This window comes from Psittacula echo, assembly GCF_963264785.1.
Source record: "Psittacula echo genome assembly, chromosome: 29".
Lineage (NCBI taxonomy): Eukaryota > Metazoa > Chordata > Aves > Psittaciformes > Psittacidae > Psittacula > Psittacula echo.
In genome coordinates, this window is record NC_137764.1 from 1,226,860 (window position 1) to 1,251,328 (window position 24,469).

General features: G+C 58.6%; 2 protein-coding genes across 2 annotated transcripts; one reads left to right on the plus strand and one right to left on the minus strand.

Moving 5' to 3' along the window:
* Positions 1–657: 657 nt before the first annotated feature.
* ARHGAP35 (Rho GTPase activating protein 35) lies at positions 658–16,482 on the minus strand (the record flags this gene model as incomplete). Its single annotated transcript, XM_080636086.1, has 7 exons — positions 16,438–16,482; positions 8,111–11,873; positions 4,756–4,900; positions 4,567–4,644; positions 2,486–2,617; positions 2,178–2,283; positions 658–1,030 (listed from the first exon to the last, which is right to left on the minus strand). The coding sequence occupies exons 2-7, from the start codon at positions 11,804–11,806 to the stop codon at positions 658–660; spliced, it is 4,530 nt and encodes a 1,509-aa protein (XP_080492212.1). The 5' UTR covers positions 11,807–11,873; positions 16,438–16,482.
* A 1,481-nt stretch (positions 16,483–17,963) lies between these two features.
* AP2S1 (adaptor related protein complex 2 subunit sigma 1) lies at positions 17,964–23,996 on the plus strand. The gene is made up of 5 exons (XM_080636043.1): positions 17,964–18,059; positions 19,155–19,304; positions 22,175–22,288; positions 23,022–23,081; positions 23,585–23,996. The coding sequence occupies exons 1-5, from the start codon at positions 18,057–18,059 to the stop codon at positions 23,684–23,686; spliced, it is 429 nt and encodes a 142-aa protein (XP_080492169.1). The 5' UTR covers positions 17,964–18,056; the 3' UTR covers positions 23,687–23,996.
* Positions 23,997–24,469: the final 473 nt, after the last annotated feature.

Below are 24,469 nucleotides of genomic sequence, written 5' to 3' on the forward strand. Positions count from 1 at the left end.
AGCCTTCCCCGTGCTCTCCCAGTGGTACCATGAAAATCCAGTTGCTGGGAACGCTGGGAAGGATCCAGGAATCCAAGGTTCCCCCCCCCCCATTAATCCCTATGGGATCCACAGGACCACCCCCCCCCCCCATCTCATTTGTCCTCTCCACATCCCAATCCCGATTTTCCTGCCCCGTTGGGTCCAAATCCCAACCGGGCGCCGGCTTTTCCCAAGGGAACCCCCCCCCAAATCCAGCCCCCAATGGGCTGGGGGCAGCGGGAGCAGCCCCTGCCCTCTCTAAGTGCTTCATGCCGGAACGCCTGGAGCAGGGAATGGGGTCCTGGGAAGTGCTGGGATCCAGGGGATGATTCCTGGGAGGCATCAGCTGAGCCTTGGCTTGTTCCGGGTGAGTCTCGGGATGCGCTGGGCCGCGTCGGATCCCACCGGATCAGCCTCAGATCCCAATGGATCCATCTGGGATGAGCTCCCGCCAGCGCCGGCCGTGTCCCATGGGATGCGAAGGGGTTTGGTGGCACCGGGAAGCGTCCGGTGTCCCTGGCCTCAATCCCGGCGGATCCGCTCCTCGCTCCGATGGAAGCGGCAGGAACGTCCCCGCTGCTGCGGGCCCGGCTCCCCATGGGATCGGGTGCGATCCCGCCTGGATCCCTGCGGCGCTCACGGCGCCGGCGGCTCCGCGTGGAGCTGGCTCGGGAGCAGCGCCTGCACCGGCGACTGCGGCGACGGCGGCGGCGTCCGAGGAGGCGACGCCGGAGCCGCGCCGGGGAGGAGCGGAGCGGCTCCGGGCGGGAGAGCCGAGGGAGAGGCGGGAATGGCGCCGGGAGGCTCCATTGGGATGGGCCGGGAAGAGGAGGAGGAGGAGGCGAAGAAGAAGGGGCTCTGCTGGATGAAGAGGTCGATGATTGTCTGGTAGGTCCGGGTGGCCGTCAGCGCGTCCATGGTGCTGAAGTCCGGGCGCATCAGCGTGGGCCAGAAGCAGATGGAGAGGTTCTCGCTCGTCATCAGGTTCACGCGGTGCTGCTGGCTCACCCTGCGCAGGCACAGCGGGGTCGGCCCGGGGGGAAGCGCGCGGGGATGGCCCAATGGGATCCGCGCGTGGGGATATCCAATGGGATCCGCGCGTGGGGATATCCAATGGGATCCACGTGCGGGGATGGCCCAGTCGGATCCGCGCATGGGGACATCCAATGGGACTGGCTAATGGGGATGGCCCAATGGGATCCGCGCATGAGGATGCCCAATGGGATCCGCGCGCAGGGATATCCCAATGGGATCCGTGCAGGGGGACATCCAATGGGATCCGCGCGTGGGGATATCCAATGGGATTGGCTCATGGGGATGTCCCAATGGGATCGGCTCATGGACACGGCCCAGTGGGATCCGCTCATGGGGACGTCCAATGGGATCCGCTCATGGGGACATCCCAATGGGATCCTGTTGGGGTGCTCATGGGGATGTCCCAATGGGATCTGCTCATGGGGACATCCAATGGGATCCGCTCATGGGGACATCCCAACGGGATCCTGTTGGGGTGCTCATGGGGATGTCCCAATGGGATCTGATCTTGGGGACGTCCAATGGGATCTGCTCCTGGGGACATCCCAATGGGATCCTGTTGGGGTGCTCATGGGGACGTCCCAATGGGATCTGCTCATGGGGACATCCAATGGGATCCGCTCATGGGGACATCCAATAAGATCTGCTCATGGGGACATCCAATGGGATCCACTCATGGGGACATCCAATGGGATCTGCTCATGGGCACATCCCAATGGGATCCTGCTGGGATGCTCATGGTAACATCCTGCCTGGATCCTGCATTCCCTCTTGGTGGCCTCAGAGAGGACAATGGGATGCCTGTGGTGACATCCCAATGGCATCCACCTGGGATGCTCATAGGGACATCGCACTTGGATCCGTCTGGTCCAAACCAGAGGTGATGCTCACGGGGCCATCCCGCTTGGATCCTTTTGCTCCAAGCCAGGGGGGACAACGGGATGCTCACAGTGAGATCCTACATGGATCCATCCGGGATGCTCACGGTCCCATCCTGCCTGGATCCTCCTGGGATGCTCATGGTGACATCCCCCTTGGATCCTGCATCACCTCGACCCCCCCCCCATCCCCAGCCCTGCTTTTTGGGCTATCCCAACGTTCTTCCTGCATCCCGGACCTACTTGTTCAAGTGGCCAATGACGTATTTGAAGACCTCATAGTTTTCCTTCGGGAATTTCCTCAGCACTTCCTTCAGCGCGTGGAGCTTCTGCTCCCGGTCGTTGATCTCTGCCGGGAGGGAACGGGAAGGGCGTCAGGAAGGGCAGCAGCATCCCATGGGATTCCTCCGCATACAGAGGGATTTGCGGGGCCACCAGCTTGAGGAGAAGGGCAAAAGCAGCGCCATCCCCATTGCTTCCATGGTGTGGAATCCGGGAGCTGGGAATGGGCGAATGGAACGGGAATGGCGCTGGGAAGAGCACGGACTCACTGTGGGCTTCCACCAGCTCCACCTGCATGGAATAGGGGACCAAAGGCTCGGGAAGCTCCGAGAAGAAGCTCTTCATGGCTCCAGCCACGGTGTTGACGGTGAAGTCCTTCTCGGCCAGGTCCAGGCCGTGGTCTGCAACGGGAAGAGGCTCCCGGTTAGATCCCAGCGGCTGGAATTGCCCTTCCCAAAGAGCCGAGAGGGGCGGGAAGGGGGGAAAGCGGGGCTGGAGGCGGTGCGGAAAGGGGACGGCAGAGAGGGGTCCCCAAGGGAAGGGATGAGGAGGGGATGGAGCAGGGATGGGAGGCATGGGAAAGGTCTGGGAATGGGAGAAATCCATGGAAAAGCAATGGAAACAGAGAAAGGTGGGGAAAAAATCAGGAACTGGGTAAAAATCCCCCCAGGGGGGTTGGGATGGGAAGGAGGAATCCCGGGATACAAAGGGGTTGGGATGGGGAATCCCGGGACACAAAGGGGCTGGGATGGGGAATCCCGGGACACAAAGGGGCTGGGATGGGGAATCCCGGGACACAAAGGGGCTGGGATGGGGAATCCCGGGATACAAAGGGGCTGGGATGGGGAATCCCGGGACACAAAGGGGCTGGGATGGGGAATCCCGGGACACAAAGGGGCTGGGATGGGGAATCCCGGGATACAAAGGGGCTGGGATGGGGAATCCCGGGACACAAAGGGGTTGGGATGGGGAATCCCGGGATACAAAGGGGCTGGGATGGGGAATCCCGGGACACAAAGGGGTTGGGATGGGGAATCCCGGGATACAAAGGGGCTGGGATGGGGAATCCCGGGACACAAAGGGGTTGGGATGGGGAATCCCGGGATACAAAGGGGCTGGGATGGGGAATCCCGGGACACAAAGGGGTTGGGATGGGGAATCCCGGGACACAAAGGGGCTGGGATGGGGAATCCCGGGATACAAAGGGGTTGGGATGGGGAATCCCAGGACACAAAGGGGCTGGGATGGGGAATCCCGGGACACAAAGGGGTTGGGATGGGGAATCCCGGGACACAAAGGGGTTGGGATGGGGAATCCCGGGACACAAAGGGGTTGGGATGGGGAATCCCGGGATACAAAGGGGTTGGGATGGGGAATCCCGGGACACAAAGGGGCTGGGATGGGGAATCCCGGGACACAAAGGGGCTGGGATGGGGAATCCCGGGACACAAAGGGGTTGGGATGGGGAATCCCGGGATACAAAGGGGCTGGGATGGGGAATCCCGGGACACAAAGGGGTTGGGATGGGGAATCCCGGGATACAAAGGGGCTGGGATGGGGAATCCCGGGACACAAAGGGGTTGGGATGGGGAATCCCGGGACACAAAGGGGCTGGGATGGGGAATCCCGGGACACAAAGGGGCTGGGATGGGGAATCCCGGGACACAAAGGGGTTGGGATGGGGAATCCCGGGACACAAAGGGGCTGGGATGGGGAATCCCGGGACACAAAGGGGTTGGGATGGGGAATCCCGGGACACAAAGGGGTTGGGATGGGGAATCCTGGGACACAAAGGGGCTGGGATGGGGAATCCTGGGACACAAAGGGGCTGGGATGGGGAATCCCGGGATACAAAGGGGCTGGGATGGGGAATCCCGGGACACAAAGGGGCTGGGATGGGGAATCCCGGGATACAAAGGGGCTGGGATGGGGAATCCCGGGACACAAAGGGGCTGGGATGGGGAATCCCGGGACACAAAGGGGCTGGGATGGGGAATCCCGGGACACAAAGGGGCTGGGATGGGGAATCCCGGGATACAAAGGGGCTGGGATGGGGAATCCCGGGACACAAAGGGGCTGGGATGGGGAATCCCGGGACACAAAGGGGCTGGGATGGGGAATCCCGGGACACAAAGGGGCTGGGATGGGGAATCCCGGGACACAAAGGGGCTGGGATGGGGAATCCCGGGACACAAAGGGGCTGGGATGGGGAATCCCGGGATACAAAGGGGCTGGGATGGGGAATCCCGGGACACAAAGGGGCTGGGATGGGGAATCCCGGGACACAAAGGGGCTGGGATGGGGAATCCCGGGACACAAAGGGGCTGGGATGGGGACTGCCGGAGCTCACCCTGGTCGAACTGCCTCTGCAGACTCTCCATCTCCGACTTGTTCCCGCTGACCCTGTAGATCCCTTCGGTGCTGAGCCCTGGCCAGGGGGGACGGGGTCAGGCCCTGGCCCTTCCCAGCCGGAGCTGGGCCGTGGGGCCCCGACGCCCTGGCCCCCCCCCCCCCCCCCTTGCCCCCTGTTGGCCCCTACCGGTGGCCTCGATGTACTCGATGCAGCGCTCGATGAAGACGGGGATGGGCCTCTCGGCGCTCACCACGCTGCTCAGCGGCACCCCGAAGTAGCTGCTCTCCCACGGGCTCTTGGTGATGGACGGCCGGGGCTTGGCCTTGGGCTTCTGCGCGACACCGCCAAGGGAAGGGCCCCGCTTTATCCCGACGGATTCGGGTTTATCCCAATGGTCTATGGCTTATCCCGATGGATTACGGTTTATCCCGAGGGATTATGGTTTATCCTGACGGATTACGGTTTATCCCGAGGGATTATGGTTTATCCTGATGGATTATGGTTTATCCTGATGGATTACGGTTTATCCCAATGGATTATGGTTTATCCCGAGGGATTATGGTTTATCCCAATGCATTATGGCTTATCCCGATGGATTACGGTTTATCCCGAGGGATTATGGTTTATCCTGATGGATTATGGTTTATCCTGATGGATTACGGTTTATCCCAATGGATTATGGTTTATCCCGAGAGATTATGGTTTATCCCAATGCATTATGGCTTATCCCAATGGATTACGGTTTATCCCAATGGATTATGGTTTATCCCGAGGGATTATGGTTTATCCCGATGGATTACGGTTTATCCCAATGGATTATGGTTTATCCTGATGGATTCTGGTTTATCCCAATGGATTATGGTTTATCCCAATGGATTATGCCTTCTCCCAACAGATTACGGTTTATCCCAATACACTACCCCTTATCCCAATGGATTATGGTTTATCCCAATGGATTCTGGTTTATCCCGAGGGATTATGGTTTATCCCAATGGATTCTGGTTTATCCCAATGGATTACGGTTTATTCCAATGGATTCTGGTTTATCCCAATGCATTATGGTTTATCCTAATGGATTCTGGTTTATCCCAATGGATTCTGGTTTATCCCAATGGATTCTGGTTTATCCCAATGGATTACAGTTTATCCCAATGGATTACGGTTTATCCCAATGGATTACAGTTTATCCCAATAGATTCTGGTTTATCCCAATGGTTTATTGCTTATCCCAATGGATTAGGGTTTATCCCAATGGATTCTGGTTTATCCCAATGGATTACTGCTTCTCTCAACAGATTATGGTTTATCCCGATTGATTCTGGTTTATCCCAATGGATTATGGTTTATCCCGATGGATCATGGTTTATCCCAATGGATTATTGCTTTATCCCAAGGGATTATGGTTTATCCCAATGGATTATTGCTTTATCCCAAGGGATTATGGTTTATCCCAATGGATTCTGGTTTATCCCAATGGATCATGGTTTATCCCAATGGATTATTGCTTTATCCCAAGGGATTATGGTTTATCCCAATGGATTATGGTTTATCCCAATGGATTCTGGTTTATCCCAATGGATTACTGCTTCTCTCAACAGATTATGGTTTATCCCGATTGATTCTGGTTTATCCTGATGGATTATGGTTTATCCCAATGGATTATGGTTTATCCCGATGGATCATGGTTTATCCCAATGGATTATTGCTTTATCCCAAGGGATTATGGTTTATCCCAATGGATTCTGGTTTATCCCAATGGATCATGGTTTATCCCAATGGATTATTGCTTTATCCCAAGGGATTATGGTTTATCCCAATGGATTCTGGTTTATCCCGATAGATTATGGTTTATCCTGATGGATTCTGGTTTATTCCGATGGATTCTGGTTTATCCTAATGGATTCTGGTTTATCCCGATAGATTACGGTTTATCCCAATGGATTACGGTTTATCCCAATGGATTATGGTTTATCCCAATGGATTCTGGTTTATCCCAATGGATTACGGTTTATCCCAATGGATTCTGGTTTCTCCCAATGGATTATGGTTTATCCCAATGGATTATGCCTTCTCCCAACAGATTACAGTTTATCCCAATGGATTATAATTTATCCAAATGGATTATGCCTTATCCCAATGGATTATGGTTTATCCCGATGGATTATGTTTTATCCCAAGGTTTCCTGCCTATCCCAATGGTTTACGGCTTATCTCCATGGTTTACTGCTTATCCCAATGGATTACTGCTTATCCCAATGGCTTATTGCTTGTCCCAATGGTTAATAGCTTATCCCAGTGGTTTACGACTTATCCCAATGCATTATGGCTTATCCCAATGCATTATGGTTTATCCCAATGGTTTATGCCTTATCCCAATGGTTTATGCCTTATCCCAATGGTTTATGCCTTATCCCAATGGTTTATGCCTTATCCCAATGGATAAGCTCTTGGAAGGACCCAAGTCCTTCTGTGATCCCATGGCTGGAGCTTGGCGCCCCTGGCTCAGGAGAACCTGCCCCTTCCTATGGACCCTTGAGGGCCCTTGAGCTCCATGAGATCCCCTAGTCCCCCCTCGCCCGGTCCCTCGGGATCCCACCCCTCCTGCCCCACATCCCGGTGCCACCCCCACGCGCTGCGGGAGCCCCATCCCCTTGGGAGCTGCACCCACGTCCTCCATGGGGGGATCTGCACCCACGTCCTCCATGGGGGGGATCTGCACCCACGTCCTCCCTGGGGGGATCTGCACCCACGTCCTCCATGGGGGGATCTGCACCCACGTCCTCCATGGGGGGGATCTGCACCCACGTCCTCCATGGGGGGATCTGCACCCACGTCCTCCATGGGGGGATCTGCACCCACGTCCTCCCTGGGGGGATCTGCACCCACGTCCTCCATGGGGGGATCTGCACCCACGTCCTCCATGGGGGGGATCTGCACCCACGTCCTCCATGGGGGGATCTGCACCCACGTCCTCCATGGGGGGGATCTGCACCCACGTCCTCCATGGGGGGGATCTGCACCCACGTCCTCCCTGGGGGGATCTGCACCCACGTCCTCCATGGGGGGATCTGCACCCACGTCCTCCATGGGGGGATCTGCACCCACGTCCTCCATGGGGGGGATCTGCACCCACGTCCTCCATGGGGGGATCTGCACCCACGTCCTCCATGGGGGGATCTGCACCCACGTCCTCCATGGGGGGATCTGCACCCACGTCCTCCCTGGGGGGGATCTGCACCCACGTCCTCCCTGGGGGGATCTGCACCCACGTCCTCCCTGGGGGGATCTGCACCCACGTCCTCCATGGGGGGATCTGCACCCACGTCCTCCCTGGGGGGATCTGCACCCACGTCCTCCCTGGGGGGATCTTCACCCCGTGTCCTTCCTGGTGTTCTTCTCCAACCCTTGCCCCAGCCAAGTCCCCCAACAAGCCATGGGCCATGGCGTTGCCCAACCACCACCTCCACCCCGTTGACCACAAGCCCACGGATCCAACCCTCCCGTGCCGACCTCTCCCGCTCCAATCCCACAGCAACCTCACCTTCGTCGTCCTCCTCAAGCTCCGCAAGATGTTCCTCCTCCTCGGATCCTCGCCGTCGGCCGTTTCGTAGGGAATAACAGCGTTATCCCCTTTATAGCCTTGGGAAGTCTGGTCCTCCTCCTTCTTCCGGATGGGGCCCAGCTCATCGTCGCTGCCGACGCTGAAGCTGGTCCTGTAGCTCGCAAACCTGCCCAGGCGGGAGCAGCGGGTCCTGTACAGCACCGGTTTGGCCACCACGGCCACCTTGCGGCCCCTCTCCAAGGAGCTGGTGTCCATCTCGCTGTCGGAGCCGTTGCCGCTGCCGTTGGACTGGGTCTTGTTGATGTTGCGGATGGTGATGATCTTCCCTTGGGTGCTGTCGTGAGGCACCGAGTAGATGTTCTCCTCCTCGTGGCGAGGCTTCACCACGGCGTCCATGGGCTCGGCGTAGTCCGAGGGATCGAAGCAATCCGTGGGCAACCAGCTACCGGAGGTCATGGATTTCCTCTGCCCGTCCCGGTGGCCTTGCTCCAAGTAGGAGAGGTCCCCCTTGGTGAGGTCAAAATGCACGGGGGGCTTCGGCTTCACCGGAGGAGGGACCTTGTTGTTGAGCTTGCTCTCGAAGGTGCTCATGACCGAGATGAACGACAAGCCATCGTTCCCCTCCAGCTCCATGGAGAGCTTCGAGTGGTCCTTGGCCAAGGAGGGCATGGACAGGTCCTCTCTGAAGGGGCTGTAAGTAGGAGGCTCCACGTCCTCCTCCGAGTCCTGCAGGTTGGAGTTGCAGAGAGGGGAATCCGCCCGGGGCGAGTTGAAGACCTCCTCGGTCGTGCTGCAGGCTTCGGCCACGTTGTCGTACATGTGGGTCGCCTCGATGATGGTCTTCTTCTCCAGCACGTCCTTGAAGAAGGAGTGGAAGATCTCCAGCTTGTGCTGGGGTTGGCTGCAGGGGATGGTGGTGAACTTGCCATCGATCTCCTGGGCGATCTCCTCCCCTTCCGTGAGCTGCTCCCTGCTCAAGTCGTTGTCCAGGATGTCGATGGAGCCGTCGGTGAGCGCCACGACCTGGATGGGGATGATGTCCTGCACCTCGCACAGGAAGGCACGGAGCATGGCCAGCGACGCCTTGCGCTTGGCCGAGTAGAAGACGATGTAGCCGTGGACCAGGCGGCTCTTCCGGATGCTGAAGGAGGAATGGTAGGAGAGGAGGGAGAGCTCCACGCGCCTCTTGTGGGGCCCGATGGAGAGCTCGAGGAGCACGGCGCCGCCGCTTCCGCACTGGGAAGGCCGATAGCTCTGGGACTGCAGGATGGGCAGGAGGATGTCGTCCGTGTGGAAGGGATCGCCGCACATCAAGCACATGACGATGCGGAGCTCGACGTCGACCAGGTCCTTGATGCCGGCCGTGGAGCCGACGAGGTTCAGGTTGCGCTTGGAGTCCAAGAAGCCCTTCAGGACCTGGCTGATCTGCTTCTCGTTGATGTTCCTGCCGTACCCGATGCCGGCAGAGGCCGGGTCCAAGAAGACGCACTGGAGCTTGCTGGCGATCTGCTGGCCTTGCTGGATCAGGCTCTGCAGCGTCTCCCCGCTCGTGTCCCCCCTCTTGTTGACCAGGATGAGGGTGAGGGGCAGGTGGACCAAGTGGTTCTCCCTCCTGCCCAGGGTGCACTCGCGGCTCTTCTCGATGCTTTCCACCACGTAGGACAAGGACTCCTTGGAGTTGTAAAGGCAAAGACAGCCGTGGGGTTGGAAGGTCGGCGTCTGGAAGGAGTTGACGGGGAGGCGGACGTTGCCCTCGATGGGCCGCAGGGCCAGCTCGTACATCTTGCCCTCGATGACGTACTTGTCGTCGTTGGTGCACAGCGCCCGGATCTCGTTGGCCAGCTCGCGGGCCAGGCCGTCCTTGCCCAGGATGACCAGGTTGATCCGGTCGATGGTGGCGTCCGCGAGCAGGTTCCTCTGGTTGCGCTCGGCGGGCCGGATGAAGCGGGAGCTGAGGAGCTGCTCGACCCGGGAGTCCACGCACAGCGGGCAGCTGGGACACGTCTCCTTGGTCGGGTGGTACACGAAGTGGATGTGCTTCAGGATGAGCGCGTCCCGCTCGGCCTGCAGCTTCTGCAGGGCCTTGAACCTCTGCTCCTCGCCCAGCACGTCCTGAATGACGCCCATCTTCTCCTTGCTGGGCTTGGCGTCGAGCTCCAGCTCGTAGAAGAGCTCCGAGTATTCCAAGAGCAGCTCCTGGAACTCCTCCTTGGCCTTCTCGATGATCTGCTTTTGGTGCTTGCTGTAGATGTCCATGTAAACGGACTCCTCCAGCCACAGGTAGAAGTCCTCGTTCATAATGAAGCTGCGCGCTTCCTCCCAGGGCTTGCCGGGCGTGATGAAGGGCGAAGTCTCCAGGTTCTCCTTGAAGGCTCTCCTCATCTCCGCCCTTTTCCTCTCGTTCCTCAGCTTTTCCAGGTGAGCTTCGTAGAGCTGCTTGGCCGGCTGGGTCTCCATCAGGTCAAAGGGGATGCGCTCGTTCTCCATGTTGTCGATGTGGCTCGTGGCATCCCAGGGGGTCTCCTCCAGCACCACGAACCACTTGAGGAAGTCCGCCTTCGTCTCCAGGAGCTTCTCCACCTTGACGCAGCTCAGGTGATCCAGCTCATCCAGGTCCGGGATGAGGGCCTCGAAGGCTTGAGGGAGCACGGCCAGGTACATCTTCCTCCGCCGCTCGATGTGCTCCTGCTTGAGGCGATGCACGTGCTGCAGGAAGAGCTTCTTGGCCTTCTGGGTCCCTTCCAGGTAGACGTAATCCTGGTATTCCGGGGAGGATTGCATCTTGAAGCTCACGTTGCTCCACGTCTCGTTGTGGTTCTTCACGATGCGGCTCACCAACCACTCGTACTTGTCCTTGGCGGCCGCGATCTGTTGGCTCTGCTGCTTCAAGGCTTCGAAGTACGGGATGATCTTGGTCTTCCCTCTGCTCTTATCGATGAGCTGCACCAAGGTGCTGAAGGCCAGGTCGATGTTCACGTTGGACCTGGCCGACGTCTCCACCACTTGCAGGCTCTTCTTGCTTAAGGCAAAAGCGTGCGCGTCCCGGATGTAGCGCTCCACGCCTTCGTCGCACTTGGTGAGCACCACCACGACGGGCTTCTTGGTCTTTGCCACCTGGTTGTAGAGGTTGGAGACGAACTTGAGCTGCTCGTCGAAGTTCCTGTTCATGCCCCTGCTGACGTCCACGCAGAGCAGGAAGCCGTCGACCAGCAGCTTGCCATCGGGCATCTGCTTCTGCTCAAAGTCCTGCTCCAAGCCCAGCTGGTCCGTGCAGAAGTACATGAGCTTCTCGGCCGAGGCCAGCTTGGTGGCGGCCGCCCTCTTGATGTAGGGCTGCAGGGCCGTGCTGCGGTGGGGCTGGAAGGTCTGGTCGTCGATGAACTCCGTCTGCTCCACCACGTGCAGCTTGCACTCGCCGCACTCCTCCAGGGCTCTGCCCACCTCGCCCCAGTAGAGGAAATGGTCATTGTTGACCACTCGGCCTCCAAAGTCACTGGTGCTGAGCACCGAGGTGTGGTCCAGGTGGAAGTCGTCGGCGCTGGGCCGCACGAAGCGGTTGCAGAGGCAGGACTTCCCGATGCCGCATTGGCCCTTCTCCTTCTCCGTGCCGGACAAGCCCACCACGCTGACGTTGTAGGTGGGGATGCGCACATCCTGCTTGCGGGCCATCATCATCGTCCGCGCATCCTGTCCCAGGCAACGGCTTCCGAGAGGGTTCCCCGCGGCGCTGGGGAGGTCTCCCCTAGGAGGAAGGGAAAGCATCGTCATTGGGATCGCCCCCATCCTGCCCTCAACCCATCCCACGTCCCCTTCCCAAAGAGATCCCGGAGGCACCAACCCCAGCATCCGACCGCGGCTTCCCACCGCAGCCCGCTCCCTTGGGAAGGTCCCGGCCTGCCCCTCCTGCCCGTGGGAGGGAAGAGCCACAGGGATCCATAGGGAAGCGGGGTGGCTTGGCCGGCGTTCCCGATTGGAAGGAAACGGGGGGGGAAGGAAGCATCCCTTTGCCTGCTGGGGAAGTGTGGGGCCATGGGAATGGGTTGAATGGGGAAGGGTTGGATGAAGCGGGACAGAGCCACATTCCCAACCGGAATAAGGGCTTCCCACCATGTCCCACCAGCAGGAAGTGGGTTTAGGTCTAAAGCACTCAGCTCCATGGCACAAGGAAGCATCTCCGGGGCCGTTCCCAATGGATCTCCAACCCCATTCCCAAGGTTCTGCAGGAGCTAAAAGCGCCCTGAGCCCAAACCCATGAGAGAAAGCAGCAACGTTCCGAGTGGCCAACAGGAGGATCCTGCACCACTTCCCACGTTAATCCTTGGAGCAAAGGAGGGAATCCTGATGGAATTGCCAGCAAATCTGGGAAAATTCCGGGCTTTCGGCCACTTTTCCCCTTCCGTTGATGCCAAAGGGATTCCACAGCGGAATTCCAGGAGCAGACGGGAAGCAGCTCCAGCAAACCCCAACGGACTGGGACACCGAAGCGACAGGGATCATGGTCCAAGCCCCATCTGGGCGCAGCCTATGGAATTCCTGAGGATCATCCCTATGGATCAGCTTCATTCCTTTCAAATGAAGCTTGAAGAGCCAGGAAGTTTTCCAGCCTTTTCCCACTCTGGATTTCCGCACGTGCTGGCACCGGGATAAGGGAATCCCACTCCCGCTTCATTCCCACTTGGCTCCGTCGGAGGCATCAAAGTCCAATGGGATACGGGACGGGAAAAGCCGCGTCCAACCGGCTTCACTTTCAGTTTCTCCCTAAACCCCTGAGTCAGGAGTTACTCATTTACACCGGGAAAACCAGGAAGGGACCTGCAAATCCCAGCTCGGGGGCAGGGAATTCCGCTTCCGAAGAGGAGCCAAAGCCCAAACGGGCTTTTCCACCAGAAAACTGGGAACGCGCGGAGCCACCAGTGATGCTGGATCCCCAAACTGGTGCAGCTTCTCCCACGATCCCAGTTTGGGGCTGGTTATCCCGGGATCCCACAGTCCCGAGCTCCGTGGGCTCCTCTTCCTCTTCAACCCATTGCCAGGGGCTAACGCACCAGCAGAAGCGGCATTCCCACTTGGAATTCCATCATGGAGACGGTTTGGAGCACCTCCACTATGGAGAAGGTCCAGGAGCAGCTTCCAGAGCCTAAAGGGGCTCCAAGAGGAGCTTTGGACACGGGATGGAGGGAAGGGATGAGGAGAAACAGCTTCCAACTGGGAGAGGGAAGCGCTGGATGGGATCTTGGGAAGTCCATCCCTATGCTTTCGGTTGGAAGGACCTTCAAGCACCACCTGGTCCAACCCACAGCACGGAAGCATGGAATGCTTTGGCTTGGGAAGGAGCGGGAGATCATCCAGTCCCAACAGGGACGCCTTCCACAGGGATGCTCCAACCTGGCATTGATGGTGATGGAGCAGCCAAAGCTCCTCCATTCAACCCATCCAAGCGTCCCACCACCCTCACTGACCATGGCCAATGTCCACGTGCAGGTCTCCATGGAGGTGTTGACCATGGCCAATGTCCACGTGCAGGTCTCCATGGAGGTGCTGACCATGGCCAATGTCCACGTGCAGGTCTCCATGGAGGTGCTGACCATGGCCAATGTCCACGTGCAGGTCTCCATGGAGGTGCTGACCATGGCCAATGTCCACGTGCAGGTCTCCATGGAGGTGTTGACCATGGCCAATGTCCACGTGCAGGTCTCCATGGAGGTGCTGACCATGGCCAATGTCCACGTGCAGGTCTCCATGGAGGTGTTGACCATGGCCAATGTCCACGTGCAGGTCTCCATGGAGGTGCTGACCATGGCCAATGTCCACGTGCAGGTCTCCATGGAGGTGCTGACCATGGCCAATGTCCACGTGCAGGTCTCCATGGAGGTGCTGACCATGGCCAATGTCCACGTGCAGGTCTCCATGGAGGTGCTGACCATGACCAATGTCCACGTGCAGGTCTCCATGGAGGTGCTGACCATGGCCAATGTCCACGTGCAGGTCTCCATGGAGGTGCTGACCATGGCCAATGTCCATGTGCAGGTGTCCATGGAGGTGTTGACCATGGCCAATGTCCACGTGCAGGTGTCCATGGAGGTGTTGACCATGGCCAATGTCCATGTGCAGGTGTCCATGGAGGTGTTGACCATGGCCAATGTCCACGTGCAGGTCTCCATGGAGGTGTTGACCATGACCAATGTCCACGTGCAGGTCTCCATGGAGGTGCTGACCATGGCCAATGTCCACGTGCAGGACTCCATGGAGGTGCTGACCATGGCCAATGTCCACGTGCAGGTGTCCATGGAGGTGCTGACCATGGCCAATGTCCACGTGCAGGTCTCCATGGAGGTGCTGACCATTGCCAATGTCCACGTGCAGGTCTCCATGGAGGTGCTGACCATGGCCAATGTCCATGTGCAGGTGTCCATGGAGGTGTTGACCATGGCCAATGTCCACGTGCAGGTCTCCATGGAGGTGTTGACCATGGCCAATGTCCATGTGCAGGTGTCCATGGAGGTGCTGACCATGGCCAATGTCCACGTGCAGGTCTCCATGGAGGTGCTGACCATGGCCAATGTCCACGTGCAGGTCTCCATGGAGGTGCTGACCATGGCCAATGTCCACGTGCAGGTGTCCATGGAGGTGTTGACCATGGCCAATGTCCACGTGCAGGTCTCCATGGAGGTGCTGACCATGGCCAATGTCCACGTGCAGGTGTCCATGGAGGTGTTGACCATGGCCAATGTCCACGTGCAGGTCTCCATGGAGGTGCTGACCATGGCCAATGTCCACGTGCAGGTCTCCATGGAGGTGCTGACCATGGCCAATGTCCACGTGCAGGTCTCCATGGAGGTGCTGACCATGGCCAATGTCCACGTGCAGGTCTCCATGGAGGTGCTGACCATGGCCAATGTCCACGTGCAGGTCTCCATGGAGGTGCTGACCATGGCCAATGTCCACGTGCAGGTCTCCATGGAGGTGCTGACCATGGCCAATGTCCACATGCAGGTCTCCATGGAGGTGCTGACCATGGCCAATGTCCATGTGCAGGTCTCCATGGAGGTGTTGACCATGGCCAATGTCCACGTGCAGGTGTCCATGGAGGTGCTGACCATGGCCAATGTCCATGTGCAGGTCCCTACATCATGGCCCAACCAAAGCCCTTCCCTGTGTTCCCACCACCAGGAAGCATCCAACATCCAACCCAAGCAGAGCAGAACCCATCCAGGACTCTCTGCAGAGCGGGGATGGCTCCATCCAACCTCATGGAGAAGCTCCCAGCGCCGGAGCAAGGTCCCTGAGAGCCACCAGGATGAGGCCAAAGTCCCTGAGATCCGTCAGGAACGGAGCAAGGAGCAACCTGAGGCCAACCCCGAGCTGCTGCGCCTCCGCTGTGGCTTGAAGGTGCCATCAGCGTGGCCGCTTCCATGGCAACCACCCCAAAATCCCTCTTCCCACCCCATTCCCAACAGCAATCCCAAGGAATGGGACTTCTCCGAGGGCGAACAAGAGGAATTCCCAGCTCCGACCCCTTTCCCAACCCAAAGTGAGGGGTCCCCATTGCCCTGGTGTTGGCCTGGAGCTCGCTGGTGGTGTGGGAAATGTGGCCATAGGGATGGATCCTGGAGCTTCCCAACGGGTTTTACAATCCCATTGGATATTCCCCATCCAGCAGCAGCTCCACGGGTTTAGGATAAGGAGGGAACGATCCCGGTCAAGCCCTATGGAACAGCGTGGATCGCGTGGAGACGTTCAGGAGAGGACGCGCTTCCCAATGGGACATTCCCAAAGCCGCCTTGGGATGGGGAATGCCACAAGGACTGAGGGAAAACCCATCCGGAGACCCCTGGAAGGACTTGAGGGTGGTTGGGAAAGGAGGGGAAAATCCAAAGGGATCAAGGAAGGAGGACGGAAAAGCCGGAGCGTGGCCATTTGGGATGTGCTGCTCCCTAAATCCCATTCCCTGAGCTGGGATAAGGCAATTTGTGACCTTCCAAGCGAGGAAAATTCCCATTTGGTGCCACTTGGAATCCCAGCAACCGGTTGGGGAAGTGGGAAAGGGGGAAAATTCCAGCGCTCGGGAACGGGGCTGGGAATGGATGGGCTAAAAAGCAGGAAGAAGGGATGTGACTCTCAATTCCCAACCCCACGATGGAGCCTTGCTGAGCTTCCCCACTTTGGGAATGGGGATGGAACGCAGCGGGAATGCCGCAGCCTTTGGCCCCAGTGTGTGTGGGGGGGGGTTATAGTCAAATCCATGAGCTTATCCGGCTCCAAAGCGGGATGGGAATCATGGAATGGCAGCTCCCGGGTGCCCTCACCTGCGGATCCGGCCTTTAGCTCCCTGGATTCAAGCACCAATTCCCAGCGCCTCGGAGGGATCCAGCAGCTCCTGATGGGATCCGAAGCAGAGCAAAGCCCCCCATTAACATCATTAGCAAGGCGCTAAGCCCCCATTCCCATTAAACCCACCCCATTCCCATTAATACCCCCTCATTCCTATTAACTCCCCCATTCCCATTAAACCCACCCCATTTCCACTAAAGCCCAACATTCCCATTATTCCTCCCATTCCCATTAACCCCCCCCATTCCCATTAACCCCCCCTATTCCTCATTCCCATTAACCCCTTATGTGGAGCTTCCCATCCCAACCCACACCATTCCCGTTATCCCAGTACTTTATCCCTGGATCAAAAGGGGGGTGGGGGTGGGTTTGGGGGTGCTTCCATACAGGATGGAAGAGGAAGGCTTGGGAATGGGATGGGACAAGAGGGAAAGGGATGGAATGGGGGGGGGGGTTAAGGGATACGCACCCCCCCCACGTGGTACAGCCCCCCCCATAGGGGGGTCCTTAAGGCCCGTTCCCAAAGCTGGGGCGCCTCCATTTACCCCCATGGGAGGGGGGGGAACCTCCCTCCACCCCATAGGCGGGGTGCATTGCGCCTTTCAAGGGGGGTGTCCCCCATCCTGCCCCATAACTTATGGGGCCTCCCTTAGTCTTGATTCCCCCCCCCCCATATTGGGGGGTCCCCGCTCCCCATTGCTCCCCCCCCCTTCGCGGGGCTGTCCCGGTGTCCCCTCCCGGCTCCCCCCGCGGGGGGCTGTGGGCCGGCCCGGCGGGACGGCGGTTGGCGGGGGTGGGGCGGTCCCATTGTTCGCAGCCGGGGGGGGGTCTCGGTGTGTGGATGTCTATGGCGGGGGGGGGCGGACGGGGCCGCTCTTACCGTGGCGGCCGGGCCGGGGGCTGCGGGCGGCGGCAGCGCCATGTCCCCCCTCGGGGCGGCGGCGGGGGGCGGCGGCGGGGCGGGCTCGGCCTCGTAATGGCGGCGGCGGCGGCGCCTTCCTCCCCCCTCCCTCCCTCCTTCTCCTCCTCCTCCTCCTCCTCCTCTCCCTGCCCCTCCTCCAGTGCGCTAGGGGGCGCTGCCCCCGCCGAGCTGCGCATGCGTAGTGTGACCCGGTCAGGGAGGAAGGAGGGGAAGGCCTCAAAGGCCGTTCAGTCCCCTGTTGCCACCGGGATCCCCCCGCGGGTTAACGGCGGTGCCCCCGCCCTTTCCGGTGCGAATAGAGCCCGGTTGTGAGGCCTGCGGCCTGCGCGGAGGCCTCGGTGGGGCGGGAGCGGTAGAGGAATGAGGGGAGGACTACAACTCCCGTCATGCCCCGCGCCCAAAGGAAAGCCCTCTGGGTAACGTGTCCCCAGGCGGAGGGGCCTGAACTACGACTCCCATCATGCCCCGCGCTCGGCGCAAAGGCCTCTGGGTAACGTGTCCCCAGGCGGAGGGGACTGAACTACGACTCCCATCATGCCCCGCGCCCAGCGCAAAGGCCCCTGGGTAATGTGGCCCTAATGCGGAGCGGCCGGAACTACAACTCCCATCGTGCCCCGCGCCCGCCGGGAGGGGATATCCGGTTAGAGCCGGGGGGGCACGGGACCAGCAGCCATGGTGAGGAGCGGGAAGAGGGTGGGGGGGCACGAGGGGGGGGCTCCCCATTGAGGAGGGGCCAAAAGGCGCTATGGGGTGCCCCATAGGGGAAGGGGTCCCCATTGGGAGCGGCTTTGTGGGGGTGTTGGGTTCCCCCCCATAGGGAGCGGCTTTGGAGGGGGGGGGGAAGCGCGGATGGGGGGTGTCTCCTATAGGGCACCCCATTGGAGTGTCCCTATAGGGGTGCCCTATAGGAGGGGGGACTGTTCTTGGGGGGGGGGGGGGTTTGGGAGGGGACCCTGTCAGGCAGAGAGGTGATGTACGGGGCTCCTTTGATGTGCTATGTGTGTGTGTATCGTACATTACATAGGTGATGTGTATGGTATGCCATGTAAGTGTATACGGTGTCATATAGGTCATATAACAAAGCATAGGGTATGTAATATATATAACAATAACATACATGATCCATAGGTAACGTATATGCCTGTCGTGTATATATGTTATATACAGCTGGCACACAAGCTGGCATCCCCTATGGGACATATAGGGGGGATAGATAAGACTCCCTATGGGACACACAGGCGGCATGTAAGACTCCCTATTGGAGCTATAGGGGGCATATAAGACTTCCTATGGGCAGCATGTATGTCTTACATATATAATGTGTATGTTATGTGTATAATATCTATATGGTGGATCATATATAACACATATAATGCAATGATGTTTGTTGTGTATTAGATGTATACATATATAATATATGTAATATATATAAAATATACATACATATATAATACATATATATAATATACAATTATATGTAATATCTACAATAATATAAGCCTATATAAAATATACGCAATATAATTAACGTATATAACATATATAATACACGTAGTATATTATACATATGTCATACGTGTATGTTTTATATATAGGGGCCATATAACCCTCCCTATGGGCCACCCACAGGCCATAGAACACTCCCTAGAGGCCACCCCATCCATGCACCACATCAGACATGAAGGGAGCAAGGACCCCCGAGCCCCCCAGCAGAGTGAAGGGCCCAGATTTGCCCCCCCTGATCCCGTTGTTGCCCCCCCCGCGGGGCAGATCCGCTTCATCCTGATCCAGAACCGGGCCGGGAAGACGCGCCTGGCCAAGTGGTACATGCAGTTCGACGACGACGAGAAGCAGAAGCTCATCGAGGAGGTGCACGCCGTGGTCACCGTCCGCGATGCCAAGCACACCAACTTCGTGGAGGTACCCGAAAGGCCGGGATCCGAGCCCGAATCCTGGGATCCGAGGCCAAAATCTGGGATCCGAGGCCAAATCCCAGGATCCAAGCCCAAAATCCCCGGATCCGAGGGCAAAATCCCAGGATCCGAGGCCAAAATCCCGGGATCCGATCCCAAAATCCAGGGATCCGAGCCCCAAATTCCGGGTTCCGAGCGCAAATCCCGGGATCCGAGCCCCAAAATCCGGGGATCCGAGCCCCAAATCCTGGGATCTGATCCCAAAATCCTGGGATCCGAGCGCCAAAATCCTGGGATCCGATCCCAAAATCCTGGGATCCGAGCCCCAAATCCTGGGATCCGATCCCAAAATCCTGGGATCCGAGCGCCAAAATCCTGGGATCCGAGCCCCAAATCCTGGGATCCGAGCGCAAAATCCCAGGATCCGAGCCCAAAATCCCGGGATCCGAGCCCAAAATCCCGGGATTCGAGGCCAAAATCCCGGGATCCGATCCCAAAATCCAGGGATCCGAGCCCCAAATTCCGGGATCCGAGCGCAAATCCCGGGATCCGAGCCCCAAAATCCGGAGATCCGAGCCCCAAATCCTGGGATCCGATCCCAAAATCCTGGGATCCGAGCGCCAAAATCCTGGGATCCGAGCCCCAAATCCCGGGATCCGAGGGCAAAATCTGGGATCCGAGGCCAAAATCTGGGATCCGAGCGCAAATCCCAGGATCCGAGAGCAAGATCTGGGATCCGAGCCCCAAAATCCTGGGATCCGAGGGCAAAATCTGGGATCCAAGCGCAAATCCCGGGATCCAAGGGCAAAATCTGGGATCCGAGCCCGAATCCCGGGATCCGAGGGCAAAATCTGGGATCCGAGCCCAAATCCCAGGATCCAAGCCCAAAATCCCCGGATCCGAGGGCAAAATCTGGGATCCAAGCCCCAAATCCCAGGATCCGAGCCCAAATCCCAGGATCCAAGCCCAAAATTCCTGGGATCTGAGCCCCAAAATCGCGGGATCCGAGCCCCAAAATCCGGGGATCCGAGCCCCAAATCCCCGGATCCGAGGGCAAAATTCCAGGATCCAAGCCCCAAATCCCGGGATCCGAGCCCAAAATCCAGGGATCCGAGCCCCAAATCCCGGGATCCGAGCCCCAAATCCCCGGGATCCGAGCCCCAAATCCCGGGATCCGAGCCCCAAAATCCCGGGATCTGAGCCCCAAATCCTGGGATCCGAGCCCCAAATCCCGGGATCCAAGCCCCAAATCCCAGGATCCGAGCCCCAAATCCCGGGATCCGAGCCCCAAATCCCGGGATCCGAGCCCCAAATCCTGGGATCCAAGCCCCAAATCCTGGGATCTGAGCCCAAATTCCCGGGATCCAAGCCCCAAATCCCGGGATCCGAGCCCCAAATCCTGGGATCCGAGCCCCAAATCCCGGGATCCAAGCCCCAAATCCCGGGATCCAAGCCCCAAATCCCGGGATCCGAGCCCCAAATCCCGGGATCCGAGCCCCAAATCCCCGGGATCCGAGCCCCAAATCCCTGGATCCGAGCCCCAAAATCCTGGGATCCGAGCCCCAAATCCCGGGATCCGAGCCCCAAATCCCCGGGATCCGAGCCCCAAATCCCGGGATCCGAGCCCCAAATCCCGGGATCCGAGCCCCAAAATCCCGAGATCCGAGCCCCAAATCCTGGGATCCGAGCCCAAATTCCCGGGATCCAAGCCCCAAATCCCAGGATCCGAGCCCCAAATCCCGGGATCCGAGCCCCAAATCCCGGGATTCGAGCCCAAATTCCCGGGATCCAAGCCCCAAATGCTGGGATCCAAGCCTCAAATCCTGGGATCCGAGCCCAAATTCCCGGGATCCAAGCCCCAAATCCCGGGATCCAAGCCCCAAATCCTGGGATCCGAGCCCCAAATTCCCGGGATCCGAGCCCCAAATCCCGGGATCCGAGCCCCAAATTCCCGGGATCCGAGCCCCAAATCCTGGGATCCGAGCCCCAAATTCCCGGGATCCAAGCCCCAAATCCCGGGATCCAAGCCCCAAATCCCGGGATCCGAGCCCCAAATCCTGGGATCCGAGCCCCAAATCCCGGGATCCAAGCCCCAAATCCTGGGATCCGAGCCCCAAATCCAGGGATCCGAGCCCCAAATCCCGGGATCCGAGCCCCAAATCCTGGGATCCGAGCCCCAAATCCCGGGATCCAAGCCCCAAATCCTGGGATCCAAGCCCCAAATCCTGGGATCCGAGCCCCAAATCCCGGGATCCGAGCCCCAAATCCTGGGATCCGAGCCCCAAATCCCAGGATCCGAGCCCAAAATCCCGCGCTTCCCAGGGGTCCTGCGGGAATGGGGCTGGAGCAGGGGGTGAGGGGTGAGGATGCAGCGCTGGGATCGGGGCTGGGGCTGGGCCTTGGGGTGAGCCCCCATTGCCCCCATGCCCTCCATTCCCCCCTTCCCCACATCCCCCCCATTTTTCCCATCCTGCCCTTCCCCCCATTCCCCCATTACCCCCATCCCCCCCAATCCCCTATTGCCCCCCATCCCCCCCTTTCCCCATCCCCCCCTTTCCCCATCCCCCCCATCCCTCCCTTCCCCATCCCCCCCTTTCCCCATCCCCCCCTTTCCCGATCCCCCCATCCCCCCCCTTCCACATCCCCCCCATTTCCCCCCCTCCCCCCCCTTCCCCATCCCCCCCATTCCCCATCCCCCCCTTCCCCATCCCCCCCATTCCCCCCCATCTCCCCCTTTCCCCATCCTCCCATTCCCCCCCATCCCCCCCTTTCCTCATCCCCCCCTTCCCCATCCCCCCCATTCCCCCCCATCCCCCCCCTTTTCCCCATCCCCCTCATCCCCCCCCTCCCCCCCCTTTCCCTCCCCCCCGTTCCCAGTTCCGCAATTTCAAGATCATTTACCGCCGCTACGCCGGCCTCTACTTCTGCATCTGCGTGGACGTCACCGACAACAACCTGGCCTACCTGGAGGCCATCCACAACTTCGTGGAGGTGAGGCCGAATCACCTCAGTAGCCGTTCAGTCCCGCTAATGAACGCTCATTAACCCCGGGGCACCGAGGAGTTGGTGCCATTGGGCCCATGGGGCGCGAGTGGATTAATTGACGTTGATTGGGGGCCGTTAATAAACTCGTTAATGGGGGTCGGTGTTAATAACGATGGTAAGAAAGGAGTGTTAATTAGTGGTCATTAATGGCAATTAACATCGGTGTGTAATGGTCGTTAATTTAATCGTCCTTATTTGCCGTTAATTAACGTTAATTGATTGTTATTAATAAATGAAATACCATTAAGCCATGGACATTAATTAACTATTGAATCAATTGCTATTAACTAATTAATTAACGTGAACTAAGGGTCATTATTCGATGAACATTGATGGCCATCAATTGATAAGCATTAATTAGTTGTCATTAATAATTTAATATTAATTAATGAGCATTAATAAATTATCGTTTTATATTCATAAATGATGGTCCTTGATAAAGTAATCACCATTAATGGTCATTAATTAATTAAATAACGTTAATTAATGAATTTCCCTTAATAAATTAACTTTAATGCTCATTAATAAAATAAGCACTAATGCCTGTTCATTAATAACTTAACGTTGTTGTTAATAATTAATGGTCATTCCTAACTAAGGTTAATTAATGCTAATGAACCGGTTAATTAAGGCTAATTAATGACTTCATGGCCTCTCATTGGCCCATCCATGCCCGCAGGTGCTCAATGAGTACTTCCACAACGTCTGCGAGCTCGACCTCGTCTTCAACTTCTATAAGGTCAGCAAAGGGGGGCGCACGAGTCCCGTCCTGCCCCACATCCACGGGTCCAGCCCCACATCCGCAGGTCCTTCCCCACATCCACGGGTCCCGCCCCACATCCACGGGTCCTGCCCCCATCCACAGGTCCTGCCCCCATCCACAGGTCCTGCCCCCATCCACAGGTCCTGCCCCCCATCCACAGGTCCTGCCCCCATCCACAGGTCCTGCCCCCCATCCGCGGGTCCTGCCCCACACCCACGGGTCCTGCCCCACACCCGCGGGTCCTTCCCCACATCCACGGATCCTGCCCCCATCCACAGGTCCCGCCCCCATCCACAGGTCCTGCCCCCCATCCGCGGGTCCTTCCCCACATCCACGGGTCCCGCCCCCATCCACAGGTCCTGCCCCCCATCCGCGGGTCCTGCCCCACATCCGCGGGTCCTGCCCCCCATCCGCGGGTCCTGCCCCACATCCATGTCTCCCCCCCCTCCCCGTCTCCGGCCCCATGGCGCCTGCTGCAGGTGTACACGGTGGTGGATGAGATGTTCCTGGCGGGGGAGATCCGGGAGACGAGCCAGACCAAGGTCCTCAAGCAGCTCCTGATGCTCCAGTCCCTGGAGTGAACCGGGACCAAACCCCCCCCATTGCCCCCCATGGACCCGTCCGGGGGGGGGGCCCTGGTGTCGATGTCCCCCCCCCCATCCCTGTGCTGTGAATGAATAAACGTGGCTGTGATGGAGCAGAGCCGGGGGGGGGGCACAGGGACCCCCCCATTGTGCCATGGGATGGGGACGTGGGGGGCTCAAGAGGCTTTATTGTCAATGGGGGGACACACAGGGACCGGGATTCCCGGGATTCCCCCTTCCCATCCCATTCCCTTTGAATCCCGGGATTCCCCATCCCAGCCCCTTTGTATCCCGGGATTCCCCATCCCATCCCCTTTGTATCCCGGGATTCCCCATCCCAACCCCTTTGTATCCCGGGATTCCCCATCCCAACCCCTTTGTATCCCGGGATTCCCCATCCCATCCCCTTTGTATCCCGGGATTCCCCATCCCAACCCCTTTGTATCCCGGGATTCCCCATCCCAACCCCTTTGTATCCCGGGATTCCCCATCCCAGCCCCTTTGTATCCCGGGATTCCCCATCCCAACCCCTTTGTGTCCCGGGATTCCCCATCCCAGCCCCTTTGTATCCCGGGATTCCCCATCCCAACCCCTTTGTATCCCGGGATTCCCCATCCCAACCCCTTTGTGTCCCGGGATTCCCCATCCCAACCCCTTTGTATCCCGGGATTCCCCATCCCAGCCCCTTTGTATCCCGGGATTCCCCATCCCAGCCCCTTTGTATCCCGGGATTCCCCATCCCATCCCCTTTGTATCCCGGGATTCCCCATCCCAGCCCCT